Source organism: Magallana gigas, chromosome 1 (genome assembly GCF_963853765.1).
Source record: "Magallana gigas chromosome 1, xbMagGiga1.1, whole genome shotgun sequence".
Classification (NCBI taxonomy): Eukaryota; Metazoa; Mollusca; class Bivalvia; order Ostreida; family Ostreidae; genus Magallana; species Magallana gigas.
This window is the reverse complement of record NC_088853.1, coordinates 23,812,020-23,833,387: the sequence shown is the minus strand read 5'-3', so window position 1 is coordinate 23,833,387 and position 21,368 is coordinate 23,812,020. Positions and strand designations below refer to the sequence as shown.

The 21,368-nt window shown below is 33.9% G+C and overlaps 1 protein-coding gene across 5 annotated transcripts in view; it reads left to right on the top strand.

Annotated features, from left to right (window-relative positions):
• Positions 1 to 21,368, top strand: part of LOC117688267 (NADPH oxidase 5) — a 37,887-nt gene that overhangs the window by 4,955 nt on the left and 11,564 nt on the right. For 2 of the 5 annotated variants that reach the window (XM_066088879.1, XM_066088869.1), the window contains exons 2-3: positions 16,113 to 16,710; positions 17,148 to 17,189. In XM_066088879.1, the coding sequence (XP_065944951.1) occupies positions 16,113 to 16,710; positions 17,148 to 17,189 (640 nt within the window). Of the gene's footprint in view, positions 1 to 13,870; positions 13,930 to 16,112; positions 16,711 to 17,147; positions 17,190 to 19,690; positions 19,706 to 21,368 lie in introns of those variants that run through there. The other 3 variants (XM_066088871.1, XM_066088874.1, XM_066088875.1) reach the window with 3 other exon arrangements.

Sequence of the window (21,368 nt, the reverse complement as noted above, 5' to 3'; positions counted from 1 at the left end):
TATAAAATAATTTTAGTTAAAAAAAATCTTTATTGAGTTAGTATCCGCTATAATTAGCAGAAAATGAAACGTAAATTGAGACTCTAAAAGATATCTTCATCTCAATTCAATCAAAATTTAACTATCTATCTACGCAGTACGAATATTTCCTTATTATTAAATACTACAAACAGTTTTATAACCTTTACGTCAAATCATTTCACTGTGTATAATTGAAAAAAAATAATAAACCTACGCATTAATTAAGAGCAAACTCTTCGTAACGCCAATTCCTTTTTGTATTCATTTGCATAAAAGAATAGTTTTTTTAAATTAGAGCTTAAAGTTTCATAGCACCAAAATATTTGCACCGGATATGTTTTAGAAAATAAAAAAAATGGCGGGCCAATCAGAAAAGAAAAGAAAAAACAGGATCTAACCATAAATGTCAAACAAAAGTTGAAATTTATTATTTATATGAATAAAAGTACCACCTTTATGCCCTTTATACTCAGGTCATTTAACAAAATATATAGACAACTCTCCAGATTTTTAAACTTTTATTGAGACACATCTAGATCGGATCCGCGGTGTGACATCCCATTCTATTTGTATTCATTACTTTATCACTTCAATATTAATGGTTTTTGACGTCCGTGGACATTAATGACCTAGAAGGCCATTTAAAGGTATCAATAATGTACAAAACACATGCAGTAATTGATTGTATGAGAGAATATGGGCCTTCCCAGCTTAGAATCTGAGTTTTTTTCTCCATGAAGACTGATCAATTCGATATACGACACGTACATATATACATGTATATATAAATTTGAAACCAAGAGAGCAGGCACGTACCGTCGGCTTTGAATGTGGTGGGGAGGGATGGGATGTTGGGGGGGGGGGGGGGTGCTACTTAAATTTTTCCAAAAAATATTCAAAATATCTTATCTGCTGAAGAGAGCGGATGGGGTACATGGTATCAGTGGTAAAGTTTGATTATACATATCAAAATTGGAGGGAGAAGCAGTATGTTCAAAATCATCTTCGCTAGCCAAGGGTTTCCGATACACTACGCTTCTCATTATGAGAAGCGTAGTGTATCGGAAATACTTGGCTAGCGAAGATGGTTCAAAATTCGTTTTCGAATAGAGAAATCTAAATGCAAAAAATTGGATGGGGTTTTCCTTAAATATAAATGGGCATGCCCCCCCCTTTTTTTTTTTTTTGCTTAACACCCCCCCCCCCCCATTTTTTTCCCACGATGCAGGCACCTGCAAAAACGCTGCTAAATATCATTTAGGTGGATTTAAAATCGGAGAAAATGCTATCATAATAGAGTAGCATAAAATATTAACGATTATATACCGATGTATGCTTGTATTGTTTGTTATACAAATGATGAGCAGTTTAGTTATAATGACACTGGACGCAAAGAGCAATTACCTCCAATTATACGTCAGAATTTCTTCACCCGATATCTGCCTAATGGTTATATATCATATCATAATATCTTTCATGTGTGGTCATTCATAGAGCGACATAATAACACATACATGTATATAGATACACTCATTGTCCGCATACAGGGATGGTTTTATGATAATATGCGAATTTTTAAAGGAGGCAAACTCCATTTTATGGACTTTGAAAAGCATTGCAGAAAATTATTATTGAAGAAACGTGCAAAAATAGGAAAACAGGAAAATATCACGTCGCTCTGTAATACTGCAAGGTAATTGGTTTTCTTTTATAGTAAAATATAATTTTTTTTTTCGTTATCGTTATTGGTTCATATAAATGATTTTAACTGGGGTGGTGATGTGTGTGGTTGGGGGGGGGGGGTGACGAGTGCGTTCTTTTTGTTAAACGGGAGTTTTTAAAACAGCTACACTTCATCCCTTCTATAAGACTTCTGGCAGATCGCGATTGGTCAATATTCTGTTCCGTGTTTCTTATTCAAACAAAACTGTGCACTAGATGTCAGACCCTTACATGCCACACCCCTAATATTTCTTTTTTACCTTTTCGATCACGATTTCTTTTCATTCGGACACTTATAGTGCACGTCCTCATAGTAATATCTGTGGGATGTATTTCATAAAATGTTTGAACAGGGTCGGATGAGTTATTATCAAAACCGATTTGGTTTGACTTTTCCTATAGCGTCACGATCATTTCTGTCAGCTACGTCATGCATAAATTATACACGCCGCCGGTGTGAAAACTATATGATTGGTTAACTCCTATTTTTAGGCCGAGTTATCAGTATACGCTTATGCAATGCCAGAGCTGAAGGATTTCTCAGAACAGTTTATTTCCCCCCAATATTATTCATTCAAAATCGACTATCCCGTATGTTTAAATTCTGTGCTAAACTCTCTCTGTGTAAACGGGCGTTAAACCATAGCCTCAAGCTACGGTCCAGAGTACGGCGTTATAAAAAATATAATATTTAAAAGTTGCATGTGCTAAGCGTTCATTTCATGAAATACCGTAAATGTATAATGCACATGTATTACCTACTAACTTGCCAGTAAAAGTGATAGGTATGAATTCCTCGATTTCTACACCTTTCGATCGGCAATCGACAGTCAATAAAAGTATTGAACGATGGTGTGAAAGAACGAGACGGAAGTGGAGAATGCAAGGAGGTTTGTACATGTGCGTCTTCATTAGGCAAGTGTCCGATTCGTTTCTCTTCTGTTGCCCTATCACTTTCGGTGTAAATATATATACTAAAATATCCACAAACCATTTACTGCAGATTTCTTTATTTTACCTGTCTCTGAACCCCCGATCACCCGCTCCATACATGAACACTGGTTTGTTTACATATAAAAAAAATACAGTTCTTGATCCGCTTTCCGTTGTTTAATAGGATAAAGTTTGGGGCGGGTAAAGCTACAATTATTAACAGTAGTAAACTAAATGAAGAATTATTTAAATGGATTATTTGCACAAAATGTGGTATGGTATGATGTAAATATTTTTAAAAAATAGTGTTATTTTTACACGCGGCAAATTGCCGTAAAGTTTTTTTGTACATGTAAGTATTGTATGCACTGTAGCTTTATATTTTCTAACCCAAAATTTATACACAGAGCTACAGCTATATATGTTATGTACCGTATGTATTGTTTTATCACAAGTGTACACTTTCGAAAAATAGCCCAATTTCGACAGTCACGAGTACCCATGTGAATTTTTCATTCTCTGATATGTTGTTGTTCTGTCCGTGCATAATTTAGTCTTAGTTAACCAGCAGCCAATCAGCGGTAAGCTGAATCCACCAATAAAAAAACTGTGGTTAAGGTGCGGGTATTGTTTATGAATGACGTAGCTGAAAAAGTTGAACGCGACGCGATCGGAAAAGTCAAACCAAATCGGTTTTAGTAATATTATCTTACAACACAATTCGTATTTGCCATCACGTAAGCCTGTATGCGTCTTCATTCAATGTTATAATTGGATTTTTGAGTCGCCAAATCAAAGAAGTTTTATAAGCATGTGAAACTTTGCCTTCACGGCATCAGAAAACCATGGCCGGTCCCCACCCACTAAAATTTACTCATTGGCAAAAAAATACATTTCATGTGAAAAAAAAAAGAATATATAAATATGATTGGTTGGAATCATTGTATTGCGGAAGTCTCGAATTCTTCAACAGTTGAATAAACGTGATTTGCATTTGCTAGTTGCTATCATTTGACAATTTACACATGCATTACAATTTTTAGGACGAAATTGTATCTGTAACAACCTACATCCAACCATTTCTTGATTTCAAAACACAAATCACCCTCAAATCGAGTTTTACTAAGTGTTCAGTTATCAAAATATAAAATAGACCCTAACTCAATTTTACCTTTTGATTCATGTTCATCACATAAAATCGAGTATACCCCCCCCCCCCGGCCCCCTCCATTCTATCAATTAGAACAGCTCTCTCTCTCTCTCTCTCTCTCTCTCTCTCTCTCTCTCTCTCTCTCTCTCTCTCTCTCTCTGTAAAATATAAGGGTAGAGTCTCCCGTATGAATAACAAATGCACATTTAGAATTGACTTTACCCGCCTTACTCTTGTGCTTGCTATAAATACATATAGTAACATAGCATATGAGGTGTTTTTTCTCAGATGTAGGGAATTTTCCTAAAATTAAAGTACAATGTTCATGTATTGAATTTAATAAAGAACTCATCTTCCCTTATATCTGATTACATTTTCGGGAGTTGATTTTAATCAACTCTCCTATGCACTTACTCGGGCAAAGCGAAAGTGAAACAGTGTTTGGAGCTACATGTAAGCACAAATCGATACCGTTGACAACACTTAGTTCTTGAAAATTAATAATCGATAAATTCGAAGCTATGTATTCTGAAGCATTGTTTTTCAAGAAAACTTATTTATTAATACCATGAAAATAATAAGATTTTAAATTGTACAAACAGTTTAGATATTTTTTTAAAGTCGTATATATTCCTACGCTAGAGTTCAATGTAGTCTCGTTCAACCAGACGCTTGACTGTCTCCGTTAATATCCGACAAAACAGAGTCTCTCTTGCTTGTCGGAGATAAACGGAGACAGCCGAGCGTTTGTTTGAACAAGACAAGAGTTCAATCTCTCAGAAATATTTCGATTACTGATACTACTTGCCATGCAAAATCACATATCGTTGATTTTGAATAAATGATAATCGATAAAATCAACTCCCGTCAGTACTTCAGTACGTTGATTCTTATTTATTGCGACTTTAAGAAAAATGTGTTTGCTGAAAAAGTAAAGCCATTGAAGACACGAATTAGACTTTCTGCGAGTCTTAAAATTTTAGCTTTGAACCCCCCCCCCCCCAAAAAAAAAAAAAAAAATAATTCATGCAAATAAAACAAACATTGATGTATGGTTAAGATGAAAAAATGGGAAAAAATATGATGCACGTCAACTCCAAACATCAGGCCACCTTTAAAAGTGATGTCTGTCTGCTCCGCCTCCGTAATTTTTTTTTAATTGTATGGACAAATTCAATACAAAAGTTGAGATAACTAAAAAATGGATACGAAAATAACATATTAGGATTTTCAAAATGTTAGATCGGGAACCTTTCCGTCAGTCAGGTTTTATGTACTGTAATTTATTTTTCTTGCATTACTCAAACTTGTAAGAGAACTAAATCTTCGCCCATCCCATTTTATCAAACATTATTTTCAAATTTAAAAATTTTAAATTTCGAAAATGTTACTTCCTCATACCTACCCATGGAGAACTTCTTTTATTGTTATCTCTGGGGTGCACTCCAATATGTTTGAACAGTGACAAAACTTGTCATGATTTTACTAAACCAGTGTTTACCAACATGACTTAAGCGCAGGTGCATTATTTTTGGAGCGGGGATTCAGAGCTACGATTGGATTGTTGAAGACCACCAACAGTATTAACTGAGTATGAGAAAGTTCTCTTTGGAGAAAAAATTACGCCCTAAATTCAACAAAAAAAATCTCTTAAATACAATTGGTCGAAACCAGCATAATGAGGAAGTCTTAATTCGTCATGAGTTGTCATGGGAACGGCTAAACAGACAGTGGTGCTTCACATGCATTTCACGTGAACAATCCAATGGCTATTAATATTGCATAGACCAATTTGTTTGCACGGCGACTATATAGGACACAGTGGACTGATGCGCTTCCTTCTTACATGTAATTTTGAATCTTGAAATACAAGTGTATGTGCGAATGTAACCCCACCGACTTCTTACATTAGAAGAAACTTCTAAAAATTAAAGTGGGCTGTACGAAATTATATCTTAAAGCTGTGGTCGTGTTTTTTTATCTTTATTGTGTGAATTGAAAAAAGATATTTTATTTTTATTTTAAACTTTTTTTTAGTTCCATTCAATAAGGAAAATGTTTCTTCCTTTTAGTGAAATATATTTTTGCATGAGTTTCAATATAGGTTCATTTGCTAATTAAAATTAAAGTTATGATATCTTTGTCCAGTGTTGCATGTAACAAACTGGACTTTTGAATAAGATACACCCGAAATCCATTTAGATCAAGTCATATGTAAGTGATGATACCGTTTATAAAAAAGGTGTTGCTTTTATTTAAGGAATAAGAAACCATTTTTCATGCATTTTAAAGTGGTCAAATACGGTCGGGATAATCAAATCCACGATAAAACCAGAGTAGCAGAGAGAGAGAGAGAGAGAGAGAGAGAGAGAGAGAGAGAGAGAGAGAGAGAGAGAGCCATGGATTACGAACTCTCACGATTTTCATTCAACGTTCTAAGTATAAAATCGTAAGATCTTTAAATGCCAAAGATTACTTACAAAGATGCCCATAATGAATTGTCCCTTTATATATTTTTTTGAATTCTTTTTTTAAATACATTGACCCATATCTTAGTACAAAAAAGAAAGGAAATCGTGTTTCGTCCGTGTAATTATGTTTACATGGATTTTAGAAACCAGTTAGTTGCACTTTTTAATGAATAGTTTTTTTTCTAGCTGATATTCAAATCGGTCACGATTACCCTAAAGGTGTTCAAAGATTGGTGTGCAATGTTGTTTTTTTTTAATTCTTCCTTTTATTGGTGTAAAAATTAAGTGTATCATATCTTAAATGTGTGCTTAAAACTTGACAAAGAGACAATGATGACGGGAAGATGAAGATCCCAGATGTCTTTACACGGCTATTTTTGAAACCGTCATTTTAATTTGTAAGATAAAAAAAAAATACCAACTTTGGTCCTCAGCTTTCACCATAATTTTAACAATCCTATCTCATGATTGTTTTATTTGCCAATATTAGAATCCTTCAGTATTTACTTTCAAGTTATATGATTACAAAACTGATTTTGAATTGAATAGATAAAAAATGTTACCAATTGCTTAATTGTTAAATATTTTACCTTATCTTTCTTACTTTTGTTGTTGTGATGATTTTTGTTCAATTCTTGATTTACTAAACTTTGTATATACAGAAGTAAAAACCTCATCCGTTTTTTTTTTATTTTAATGAACGTCTTAGAAACATGTCGCCCCAAACTCTGAATGTACTTATTGCAAAATAATGAAAAGATTATGAAAACAAGCTGCATTGTGCTTTTTCTTTAAAAAAAAGTAAAAAAAAAGTCTGCCTACACGTATAATATAATACTTCATCGGTCAGTGTAATTATGTCTACCTTACACGCGACATCAGGGTGGTTCTGCAAGGTTGACTCATGTTGTAAAAACAGTTTAATTCAAGATTTAATTAAAGATAACATACGTACAAAAAACATAGTATATGTTTAAGCCGTACTCCTAACTTTATCAAGAGAGAGAGAGAGAGAGAGAGAGAGAGAGAGAGAGAGAGAGAGAGAGAGAGAGATATTAGCTATGGTTTAGGGGCGGAATTCCTAACTCTTACTATTTTCAATCAAGAGTTATTCTAATCATAAAGTCATAAGATCTTTAAATGAGACAAAAGATCACTAACAAAAAATGCATACGGAGAGAGAGAGAGAGAGATAGAGAGAGAGAGAGCAAGCAGGTCAAAGGTTGAGTCTGTGCTGTCGAGCGTAATCGGTTTATTATGGTGAGAGAGAGGAAGGAATGAAGTACGCTTGTCGAATTACAGTAAGTTTGTTTGTTATTTATTTTTCTTAAAGGATTATTTACATTAAACATATTTTATCAATAATATCAATTAGATGTAGATCTCATTATTAAGAAATTACCATACAAGAATCTTGAAAACAAACGAATAAGGCAATTCATTTGTACATTTGTATATATCGTTTTTCAGATTTTTCTTCTCTTGTTTGGGGTTTAAGGTTAGAAACAATTATGATATAATTGTAACACGATAAGCAAATTTAAAGGAGCCTGGATGATAAGAAATTGTCCATAACAATTTAGATATCATAATACAAATGAAATTTTAACCATAAACTGAAATTAAGTAATGAACAATTCCAAATAATAGAGCTTAAAATTTGGATGTTTTCAACAGACATTTCGGTAATTCTAGTTACCCATGTTTTCCTAGATCTGTCTATAAAGCTCTCCTCCTCAAAAACATTAATATAGTCTTTAAAAAAAAACAATAACCATCAAGGACAGAGATTTCTCTGTAGCGCAAACACATTTGATATGGTCAATCATACGGTTTTAAAAGATACTTAAAATTTTACAAATCTGCGATTGCAAATAAATGTTGTTATTTCCCGGAATGTAATTTTTGTTTTTCGTAGAACTGAAGCTTACTGTGTTATTATTTTGAGAGAGAGAGAGAGAGAGAGAGAGAGAGAGAGAGAGAGAGAGAGAGAGAGCGTCTAGTATAGTCCAGTATTACTGCGCGCTCTCTTTTGTACAGAACTATTACTGGGCCAACCTTGAGATTATCAAAGCTCCAACAAACCAAAACGTTTTAATAATTTTTCAGACTTCTCCAAAACTTTGCATGAAATATGATTTTTACATGAGTTTGGGGTGTATCAGCGACAAAGGTCTGATTCCAACTGACGATAGTTTAATTACAATTTAATATCAATGAAATAGCTCAATAAGGGATTACCATAATATGTACACTGTGAGATGTAAGGAAATCAAAAGCTATTGAGTAACTCATGACATTTTAGCAGTACACGTATGTACATGAAAGGATTAACGCGATGTAGTGTTATTATAAAACAGAAGTCAATTAAAAGATTAGCTGTCCATACCTGACTATTCCTCAGGCGAGAATAAAGTTAGATGACAATGTGTGAAAATTATAGAACGTTTTTAAAATAGTTGTCAAAAAATAGAAGGAAGGTTTTTGTCGCAGTTAACACGAAGTCCTAAAAAGTTTAAAAGTTCATTAACGCAATTTAATTGAAAAAAAGTCTGAAGGGTCGAATTTCACACAACGACACGAAAGGAATGGATGTCGTGCGTTTTTTTAAAATTACGTTCTCCTAACACCTACTCCGATGGGGAGTGTCGCTTTTCTATGTAGTGGGTGGAGATGAACTTCCGTTTTCTCAAAATATCTTGAGTAGTAGGTAAAAAAATATCGAAAAAAAGAAATAAAAACCAAAAGCCCAAAACCTTAATACGGCATGTTTCTCATAAGACAGATAAGGGCCTAGCTATTTTCCCATCACCCCCCTCCGCGCTGCAACGTGTATATTTCTCAGATATAAAAGCATACGCTCCCTTCTAATTAAATACATGTATGTAGATGCATTTCGTTGCAATAATTATTTTTCTGATATTTTTTTTATTTATTCTATTTTTTTCATGCTTTCATTAGTACTGTCATGTTGTAAATTTTGAATTTACTGGGTGGGTGTAAATACGAAATTTACAACATGACAACTAGTTGTCATGTTGTAAATTTTGTATTTACACCCATGCCAGTAAATTAAAATTTAAAGCATGACAGTACATTAGAATATAAGTTAACAGTCCAAAAAAGTTGTAATATAAACCTGCTCCTTTGACACATGTACAATACACCGGTAGTTCTCACATTTTAAGAAAAATGAAAGCACCGACGTTTTAAGAAGGGTGTGAAGAATCATGAAATTATCAAAACGTGAAAAAATATTGAGACGACAGCCCTAATTTTGACACATGCTGTCATAACTTTTTATTCTTTAGTTGGTGAAATATTTTGTTTAGAGATAAGAATCCAAGTAGAATTGAAAACAAAATTAAACCTTATCTATCAACAATGAGATCTTTAAATCGGTGACCAATTAAATTACAATGTATGCTACACGTAGCTTTAACTCTTATCCTACACATAATCATTATATGATCTAGTAGTTTAGTTATCGCAAGGGGGATTATACCAGATCGTGATAACAACAGATGTAATCCGCGGCCAGAAATTAATCGGACAGAATGTTGTGTCAAAGCAGACAATTAGGAGGTAGTGATATTGTTGTGTGTGTGTGGGGGGTGGGGGGGCGTGTGGGTTGAAATTTGGTTCTTACTTGACCAAAGGGGCCATCTTTTAGTTTAAAGTAATGCAAGCGCTAAAGAGAAGAAAGGCGGGCGATTCTTTGTGGTGTATATATCAGGACGGCTAACGATGTATATAGAATATACAAGTTGCTGTCCTTTAAAAAAGGACTACAATACGTGGACCATTTGCATGTGTTTCCAACGGAAAAGTGAGAGCCTTAGATTATCTGAGATTCCACCGTCTCTAGCCCTCTGCTTTTAACCACTAAATTTGTACGTTGTATTACGTATATAGCCCTCACTTTTTATCTCAGAATTTAAAGGGTTCATACTTCTAAAATAATTATAATCTATCTATGAATGAAGTTTGCATGTATAGTATCAGGCATTCGGTGAATTTTACTATTTGCGCACACATTACGATTCGCACTACTTTGTTAACTATGCAGTGACAGCTTTGTGTAAATTAAAATTTTTATATTTTGATGCATTTTTCTTGAGATTTAAACTTGTATACAGTGACATAATTATTCAATCATACTTAAATGCTTAAACATTTTTAATCGGGAAGTACTCTAGCCTCGCCTACTATAAAAGTAAAGTTAAGTTACATGTGTATTCGGAAAACAACAAAACATTGCAAATTATGCTATTTGATGCATGTTGTAGTTTCGGCACAACATTAACTTATTTCATAATACTGATAGTCCATATCACATGCCAATCATTTCTTTAAAAGTAATACTTTGTTTCTGTACTGTTAGCGACAACTTTACAATTACAGCGCCTTTGAACTTACGTGTGCATATGGCACGGAATCCCGAACCCGATTTAGATAAACGTGTGCTAGTCTGGTTCCCTGAGCTACCCATTACGCACAGGAACCAGGCTAGCTCATGCGCAGGCTGAATTTTCCCCATAGCATCCGGTTTAACCTCGCTTATATATTTTCTGCGTGGACCTCAGGGTCCACACAATAATATCATGTAAAAACAATGTAAAACACTTTTTTGAACAACACGTAGTTAAATTGCCCGTCTTAAACACTGTTTTGAACAACAAGTAGGTAAATTGCCCGTCTTAAACACTTTTTTGAACAACATGTAGTTAAATTGCCCGTCTTACCGGTTTTCGTCGGTCGTGTTTTAGATATAACCATTTTAACAAGACCTTGGACTTTCAGTAGGACGTTACTTTCAATATTTCTTGCGTCAAAACAAGTTAAAAATGACGCTGATTTCGAGTGAAATATACACCGATTGCGTAGTCTTAGCTCAAAAGCCAGACAATTTTGTTGATTTCAAAGAGCCATGGCTGAGTGTCCTACAGTGAAATAAACAGCCTCAGTCACATTGCTGTTTGACACCAACTACCCAAAGTCCAAGGTCTTGCTAAAATGGTTCTATACACTAAAAAAAAACACTAACACAGCTGACGAAAATTGGTAAAACGGTCAAAATAATAAAAAAAAACTTTATATTAATCAAAACGAAACAGAGGACAAGAGTTATGGTAACTATATTAAATTTTCTGTCATTTAGGTGTGTGTGGGAGTTCGGGGTGGGGGATATATCTTTGACCTTTTGTTACTTACGCGATACTTTCCTGTGACAAAGCCTGTCACCTATTCATGCATTAAACCAACCTGACAAAAGGCCACACGGTTATTTAAAAAGGATTATGTAGTAGTAGAGAATTTAAATTTCCCTGGCAATTTTAACGGATATTACTAAAACCGATTTGGTTTGACTTTCCCGATCGCGTCGCGTTCAACTTTTTCAGCTACGTCATACATAAACAATACCCGCACCTTAACCACAGTTTTTTTATTGGTGGATTCAGCTTACCGCTGATTGGCTGCTGGTTAACTAAGACTAAATTATGCACGGACAGAACAACAACATATCAGAGAATGAAAAATTCACTTGTGATAAAACAATACATACGGTACATAACATATATAGCTGTAGCTCTGTGTATAAATTTTGGGTTAGAAAATATAAAGCTACAGTGCATACAATACTTACATGTACAAAAAAACTTTACGGCAATTTGCCGCGTATAAAAATAACACTATTTTTAAAAAATATTTACATCATACCATACCACATTTTGTGCAAATAATCCATTTAAATAATTCTTCATTTAGTTTACTACTGTTAATAATTGTAGCTTTACCCGCCCCAAACTTTCTCCTATTAAACAACCTTTAACCGTACTCGGAAAGCGGATCAAGAACTGTATTTTTTATGTATGTAAACAAACCAGTGTTCATGTATGGAGCGGGTGATCGGGGGTTCAGAGACAGGTAAAATAAAGAAATCTGCAGTAAATGGTTTGTGGATATTTTAGTATATATATATTTACACCGAAAGTGATAGGGCAACAGAAGAGAAACGAATCGGACACTTGCCTAATGAAGACGCACATGTACAAACCTCCTTGCACTCTCCACTTCCGTCTCGTTCTTTCACATCATCGTTCAATACTTTTACTGACTGTCGATTGCCGATCGAAAGGTGTAGAAATCGAGGAATTCATACCTATCACTTTGACTGGCAAGTTAGTAGGTAATACATGTGCATTATACATTTACGGTATTTACATGAAATGAACGCTTAGCACATGCAACTTTTTAATATTATATTTTTTATAACGCCGTACTCTGGACCGTAGCTTGAGGCTATGGTTTAACGCCCGTTTACACACACAGAGAGAGAGAGAGAGAGAGGGGGGGGGGGGGGTTTAGCACAGAATTTAAACACACGGGATAGTCGATTTTGAATGAATAATATTTGGGGGGGGGGGGAATAAACTGTTCTGAGAAATCCTTCAGCTCTGGCATTGCATAAGCGTATACTGATAACTCGGCCTAAAAATAGGAGTTAACCAATCATATAGTTTTCACACCGGCGGCGTGTATAATTTATGCATGACGTAGCTGACAGAAATGATCGTGACGCTATAGGAAAAGTCAAACCAAATCGGTTTTGATAATATACACAATGGCGTTGTTTACAAATAAAAATCTCTGTCACTTTCACGACGTTTAAACTGATAAATCACATTAATTTTGTTATCCAGAATAAACTGAACATATTTTATTGTATAAAAACGTAAACAAAAGTCAAAATGTAAAGACATAATAATACAAACTGACTGCCGTTATTGAAAACTACTACAGCATACCTGATAGATTTATACACTGAGAACATGTACAAAGTTTTGATTTTTTTCTGTGTTAGTCCTGGGGGGGGGGGTGTCCGAGGGATATTTGTGTTAGCCCGGGGGGTGGGAGCCCGAGGGACATTTGTGTTAGTCCGGGGGGGGGGGGTGTCTGAGGGATAGCTGTGTTAGTCCGGAGAGGGGGGTGTTCAAGGGATATTTGTGTTAATCCGGGAAGGGGGGGGGTGTCCGAGGAATATTTGAATATTTGTGTTAGTCCGGGGGTGTACGAGGGATATTTATGTTAGTGTTAGCCCGGGGTGTCACTAGTTTCGTTTCGTACATACATGTATGTACAAAACCAAGGGTATGCATACAAATCTTACGAGCAATTTTTACACTTATACATGTACATCTACCCCCCCCCCCCCCGTTTAATTTCCCATCAGATATACAAATATAAATGTATACGAAACAAATATATTCAATTGAAAATTTTGTTGATAACTAAATAAAAGTAATGAAGTTGTTTTAAATACATGTAAAAGCAAAAACCAAAAAAAAAAAACCCCAGAAAGATGAAAGCAGTGCGATACCGAAATCACCGATGACGGATCTACAAATGTTTTCTATCATTTATAATGTAATTAATCGAATTATAGAAAAATTATGCAATTACAAGAATACAGGCAATAAAATATTATGGCATACACTGCAAATAGGGGTGAAAACGCATGTTCAATTCGTTGAATAGCCAAGGGCAGACGACTTTTTTTCTGACGGTAAGGTCTTTACACAGTGTCTCCGGCAAATAGCACACGCCACAGAATGAGGGGTAAATGTCTAGGTATGTTATCTTATAATCTTAAGATTTAAAAAAAAAGATACCCGAAATTCAAATTCAATGCGAGTGTTTTTTTTTGTAAATTTTTTCATTCAGTTGGACTTTTCTTTTAAATTCTCTTTGAGTTGTTCTTCGGGGCAAGATTTCCAGTTACGTAACTTAGTGAAATCTGACAATGACAATGACAATTTCTTTAGACGCGCGCGGGGAAAAAAGAGCATAGAACTTGTTTTCATTGAACTAAAGAACAATTTCAAAAGATTCATTAACAGTGGAGGTATGTTGGGTAGCGCACGCAAAAAGCCTAACCTGTTAAAAAAAACAAAAAAAAAAAAACAACGAAAAAAGTGAGTTATACATGTACACGAATGTTATTTTTGAACTTAGCTTTATTTAACATTAGCAAATTTGAATTATACAGTTTTTAATCACATGGAATACCTTATTTAAGACATGAGTTGTTTTATTACTTTGTATATCACTGTACATGTGCATTTTTATGTACATATTTGGTTTAAATGATTATATTTTGTTTATATTCAGCGAAAATGATAATATGATAAATATAACAGAGGAAAACATAGCTCCAAAATACTTTTATTTCATGTAGACATGTGTTAACTTTTCAAATACAATTGTATTTGGCATAAAAGATGCAAGGAATAATATAGCCTACATGTATATTGCTTACTGCTTAACCAGTTAAAATTAATCACAAATAAATAAATGACAAATAAATGACACATATAAACTGCTTGCGGTCAAGATCTGACACTTTTTACGCATTTTAGAGCACGGATAGAAAACGACGTGCAAAATATAAAGAAGAATATATTCCACTGACTGAAAAACCGAAAACGTCCTTACGAATTTAACATGAATTTGTTGTTACCATGATTATGAAATACGTTGTATTGATAATGCCGGAGACTATATGTACACGATTTTACAAATATAATTTTTATTTATTTATTTTTTTTTTTGAAAATATTATAGTTGTAACATGTAGATAAGGTAGATGGCTTGGAATTTAAGATGTTTAAGAAGAAAAAATCATCGTCTGCACCCATGAGATTTGCCGCTACAAATAAAAGGCTTGGGTTGTAAAACAAAAATATGAATGAAACATGCATGTATAGAGAAAACTACAGGAAATACTGACGGAAATGAATAAACATGTACATTCTAACGAACGAATAATTCTCTCACGTGATACGAGAAAAGTCAGAATATTTTTTTGTTGTTGACATGCGTATCCGCCGATTTATAATTTCTGTGCTGAAATGTAAGTTGAGCTTTATCATATTTCAAACCTGGAACAATGTTAAAATTGCAATGTCATCAGACTCAATGATTTCTGTCAAAATTTGACGATTTCTGAGCAGTGACGACATTTATGTGCATTATTCGAACTTGGATTTTTTCAGACTGGGGAAAAATGTTCAAACAGGTGGTATTGCCTTAGGTGAGATAAAACTTGTTTTGTAATTCTAAATGTATTGATTTAGACAAAAATGCGAATTTCAAATCAACTCCTCGGGTCTCTCGAGTGATGCAACAAGAAAATGGCAGAATAATGTAAATTATTGTATAATTGCAAAACATATCAGTAGCAGGTAGAAGATTCACCGATTCATATACATAGCTCATTATGCAAAACACATAAATGCACAGGCTTTCCGGTGTAAATGCATTGGGATACTGACATGAATTAACAGAAACATACTTCGGATAAAGTTAACAAAGAATTTGTTCTATGCAGGAAGTAAAACAGTACGAGTACGAGCACATACATGTACATGTGTTTGCAACCAATGTTTCCTGGAAAAACAAATGCATCAATCCGCAAATTTATTACTTGTCATTTCTTTCCGGAATAAATAAAATGGAACATGACATTGTATATATTTAAAGCATCATCTTTGAAATACTATAACAGCTGTAAGGTTGGTGACAGAAAAACTGCAACGTAATTCCTTGTTGATGTTCTTGTTTTATTTTCTGAAAAAAGCAGAAAATGAATTTTTAAAACATTTCAATTTTGAACTCATGTATGAGAAAACATGATTAGTAAAAACAGTCACTAATTTGTAGTTGGATAAGCGAGACAAGATTTACTGATATATTTTACGAGGGTAGAACACTATAAAATATCCTACTTCACTTATCTATATATTGTTTTCTAGAAGAAGTCTTGTCCGATGCCAATTTCATCGTTCGAATTTCTCGCAATGAGGACAATGTAGAAATCACCGGAAGTAGATCAATCCGGTGGACGGAGGTGACGACAGAGAACAATAAAAACCTACGTCTGCAGCAATTGACCAACGAGAAGCCTTGTTTCAACATTCAGCGCTACCTTCCGGACGAGAAAGCGCCGTCACCAAAACACGAATTAAAATCCATCATTAGTTACTCAGGGAATTTGAATTCAGTTTCAACAAAAATGATGGAGCCTGTCGCGACCTTAGAATCAAACAATAATCATGACAATCTTGGATTTAAAGCAGACGATGAAGATGGCGATCAAATAAAACCCGCCAAAAAAACAGACGACACGGTTATCGATATCGAGGTTAATGACAGAACCGTGACGTCATCAACACAGAAAACTGCTGAATCGTTCGGTGTACACGGAATTGATGAAGATGGCCGAGATTTGCCGAATGGTGGTGGATCTGAATCAAAACAGAACGAGGTTGAATTTGTCGGTAACGGCGAAAGACAGAATGAACAGACACAACCGGAAAAAGCCAATGATAGGAAGAAAAGTGTCGCCATTCAGTAAGTTTATTTTTTTTTTATTTCTGATGTTCTAATTTTTTTTTAATTTCGTAAATGATTTAAATTTTAAGTTTATTTGTAGATGATTAGTAAATTCTCTCTTGAATAATTCCTAAGATTTTCATAAAGTTTAATTTTAAAGGTAAAACAAAAAAAATCGACGAAGAAGCCGGAAAAGATAAAAAAAAAATGAATTTAAACCGATTTCACGGATTTGATAATTTCATTTTTAGATTATCGGCCATTTATTTCCTGATAAACATTAACAAAATATTGTAGTTTTTTTAGTTTGATTCGTTCGTTTGAATTTTAACACCATATTTTCGAATTAAAAATCCTTTTTGTTTATAGATATTTCTAAAAATATTAAAATGAAATAATTGTGCCGACCTACAGTATGTCACTTGTTTAACATAAACTTGTTTCTTCACAAAAAGGACGTCATTTTACGATCTTTACCATTACTACATTACCATCAGGTAAAAAACGTCCCATACACGTGTGCATGCGTGGATCTAGCAGAGAGATTGTGGTCCAAACTTAATATATTATCGCGAAAAAATGTCTTTGACCCCCCCCCCCCCCCTCTCCCCCGGCAAACACAAATATTCAGATCATTCGACCCCCCCCCACCCCCCTCTCTCCGGAAAAAATATGGATCCACGCATTTTGCATGTGTCACTATACGAAAACCTATAACTGGTATGGACACTATACTTAAGTCTATCTTAACAAATCCTCAATTAATTTGTACTTCAATCCCCTCCCCAAACTCCTTTAGACTTACAAATATGCACGTTCTCTTCTATTTGGCATGATACATGTGCCTTTTACTAATTAACAATTTTTAATTGTCAATGAGTCCATGACAATAATTAGTATAAGGCACATGTACATGTATTGTGAGTCGACAAGTCAATAACATTCTCTCTCCTTATACCATGTATCAATTTACAAATATACATGTACTCACATATCCCACATGGTTATACAGTGCATAAAATATTAACTGTTGTTCGATTACTTATCCAACCCATAAAATGTCGTTTCTATGTAACCCCATATCCTTCTTTGTAAGGATACGTGTATTACAGTACTGTAAAGACTGTAAAGGTAGTAAAAGTAAATAAATAATAGAAATGATTGATAAATCAAGACACTGCAGCAAATTATTCAATCATTTCATAACCTTAAAAAAAATTGTTGTTGGTTAATAGTTTTATTAATCGGTGCTTCTCGGGTTTTTCCGACAGTGCTCGTGTTTATTTCGAGCTCCTCCGAAAAGGCCCGAGAAGTTGTGTTTGCGACTTTGGAAATTCAGAATAGCCAATTTTCTACATTGGTCCTAGTGGATACATGTATAACTGAGAATCGCTCGTTATCCATAAAAGGGAAAGTAGAATGGCGAAGACCATCAGTTAACTATATCTTTATTAAACTGTTTCTTAACTAACATTATGGATACTGAATATGAAAAACATACTTTATTATATTTTAAGTTAAGTACATTGTTGATCAAACAACATCCTTATTCTTTAGTAAAGCCTGACACTCCAAAAAAAAATCCAGCAACCTTGATGAATTCATAAATCACCGTCATTCTCTCCATAGAAGCAAGCTTGGGTTGCACGACCTCTCGTGAGAGAATAAAATCCTTGTAATGTGTAACTCGATCCCGATGTAATATCAACTTTACAGCAGCGCACGTGTCAAAATCCACTAACCTGCAATTTTAAAATATACGTACTTATTGTAGTTATGTAGGTAAATGAACGTAGTGTATATACCTGATATTTATTTTTATGAAAGATATATGTGATGTTTACACCTTACATGTTCCTTAAGGGGAGCGATTTCTTTTTTTGGGGGGTGGGGGGTGTAGGGTGTTGAGGTTAGAGGGTCAATGTCCAGTGACCATTGATGCAATGTCCGTTTTATTGCAAACTTAATACCGCCCCGCTTTTCATCGGGCTTTTGTTACTTGTTGATTTACCCTATTCCTAATGCGCATGCATTTTAATACGTGTTAATTGGTCATGTGTTTTTTTTACTGAGAGGAGGTTGGCTTACATCCTCGGTTTGTATGGTTAGACACGCTAAAGATAGAAGATGTTTTTGAGATGCTTAAACGAATTAAAATATGAAATATTATATTTTGAAACAGTGGATATATGAACAATCTCAGTTTTTTTAACTGAGAGGAGGTTGGCCTACATCCTCGGTTTGTATGGTTAGACACGCTAAAGATAGAAGATGTTTTTGAGATGCTTAAACGAATTAAAATATGAAATATTATATTTTGAAACAGTGGATATATGAACAGTCTTATTGATATATTTTAAGAAGCATCTCTAATTTAACCGGTTTCCTAGTGTCACGCAAAGCGATCATTTAAATACCTTATGAAATGCTCAACGAATAAATCTAAAAAAATAAAAGATTTGCATTCATTTTTTTTTTGTCTGACAAATCCATTCAAGTTTTTGTATAAAAACCAATAGGCAGCTTTTGGATTGCGAGCCTCTTACAACAGTGAGATTAAATTCAAAATTTGACAACATAACAATTTGAAAATGATCATATTTATGTCTGAAAGTGTATAAGACATGCATGAATTATGTGTACTTATATCCTATATCATTCAGACGTTGTCAACCCGTGGGTAAAGATGAGCATCACGTCAAAAGTATATATTTTTTTTCCAAAGCACCATGTATAAATTAACTTAGAGTCGGTCCGGCCAAATTTAGATTTACATGTATACACTTTCCTATTTTATAGTAAATGCTAAACAATAAGTTATTCAAATTTCTTTGACGATCGAGTCTTTTATGTAAGTTGAGTTTGAAAATGCGGTTCTGGACATCACAAAACGATGTTTGCTACATTCGCTATAAACCTGGATATTTTAAAATTTATTTCTTATTTCTCTTTTTTTGCACAATTCTATTTTTATCATTTTGTTTTTATGATAAAACAGATATTTTAAGAACCGGTAAGGTATTGTCTTAGCACGCGCCAAATATATTTTGCTTATATAGAATGATATATTTCAAAGGAGGATCATTTGCGAAACATAATGGCTTACATTGGTTATCATGCTTCAGAGTTTATGTCCTTCGAATTTCTGGTCATTTATCTATCTATCTATCTATCTATCTATCTATCTATCTATCTATCTATCTATCTATCTATCTATCTATCTATCTATCTATCTATCTATCCATCTATCCACCTATCTATCTATCTATCTATCTATCTATCTATCTATCTATCTATCTATCTATCTATCTATCTATCTATCTATCCATCTATCCATCCATCTATCTATCTATCTATCTATCTATCTATCTATCTATCTATCCATCTATCCATCTATCCATCTATCTATCTATCTATCTATCCATCCATCTATCTATCTATCTATCTATCTATCTATCTATCTATCTATCTATCTATCTATCTATCTATCCATCCATCCATCCATCCATCCATCCATCCATCCATCTATCTATCTATCTATCTATCTATCTATCCATCCATCCATCTATCTATCTATCTATCTATCTATCTATCTATCTATCTATCTATCTATCTATCTATCTATCTATCTATCTATCTATCTATCTATCTATCTATCATCCTTCTTTTCTTCCTTCAATCATTCCATCCTCTTAAATGTCTGTCCAAATGTCTAGAGTTTTGCATCTGCTAGTTTCAAAGCTTGTAAATATATCCTTTTTATGATTCATTTTATATTCATTTAACATTCAGTTGAAAAAAACCCCAACAAATTACTTTTTTTTCCTAGTAAAGTCAATTGTCATTTTGTTACAGTTAATAACCTGAAACCCTGAGAAGAAATCAAACTATCAAATGTATAGAACTTTTATTGTACGTATTGAAAATTTCATGCAAAATACCTATCTTTAAAAAAGTGACAAAAATACTATTGTTTGTAAATTAAAAAAAAAACAGAAATAGCAAACAAAGGCAACAACAACAATATTGAACTCTAAACGACAAAAATCACATGCATAATCATGCAGATATGTGCTTATCTTAATATTTGGGGGCTAGATATTAAAATAGAACAATATTCTGTAATTCTATTGATCTTCTTGAGAAGAACAGTTATATATATAGTTTATACAGTTATATATCAGGAAAATGTTCAAATTTTAATGCTTTTGGGAAAAAAAATCCTTTACTAAATAATAGTGTGAAGCTGAAATAATTTCATGAAAATTTTGAAAGGTAGACCCGATAGCTATTTTGTTGACCATTCAGCCTCCTTAAATAAAGGTATCATAGAACCATTTTAACAAGACCTTGGACTTTCGGTAGGACGTAACTTTATTTTTTAGCTTCAAAACAAGTTGAAAATGACGCTGGTTCCAAGTGAATTATACACCGATTGATTGCGTAGTCTCAGCTCAGAAGCCAGACAAATCGTGTTGATATCAAAGAGCAATGGCTGAGTGGCCATCAATGAAATAGACAGGCCTACGTCATATCGCCGATTGACACAAATACCCAAAGACCAAGCTCTTGTTAAAATGGTTCTAAGACAAAAATGAACAACTTGATTCAGCCTTGAACCTAAAACGCTGAATGACCTAATTTTACATGTAGTTCAACAAGGTTTTTTTTCAGTG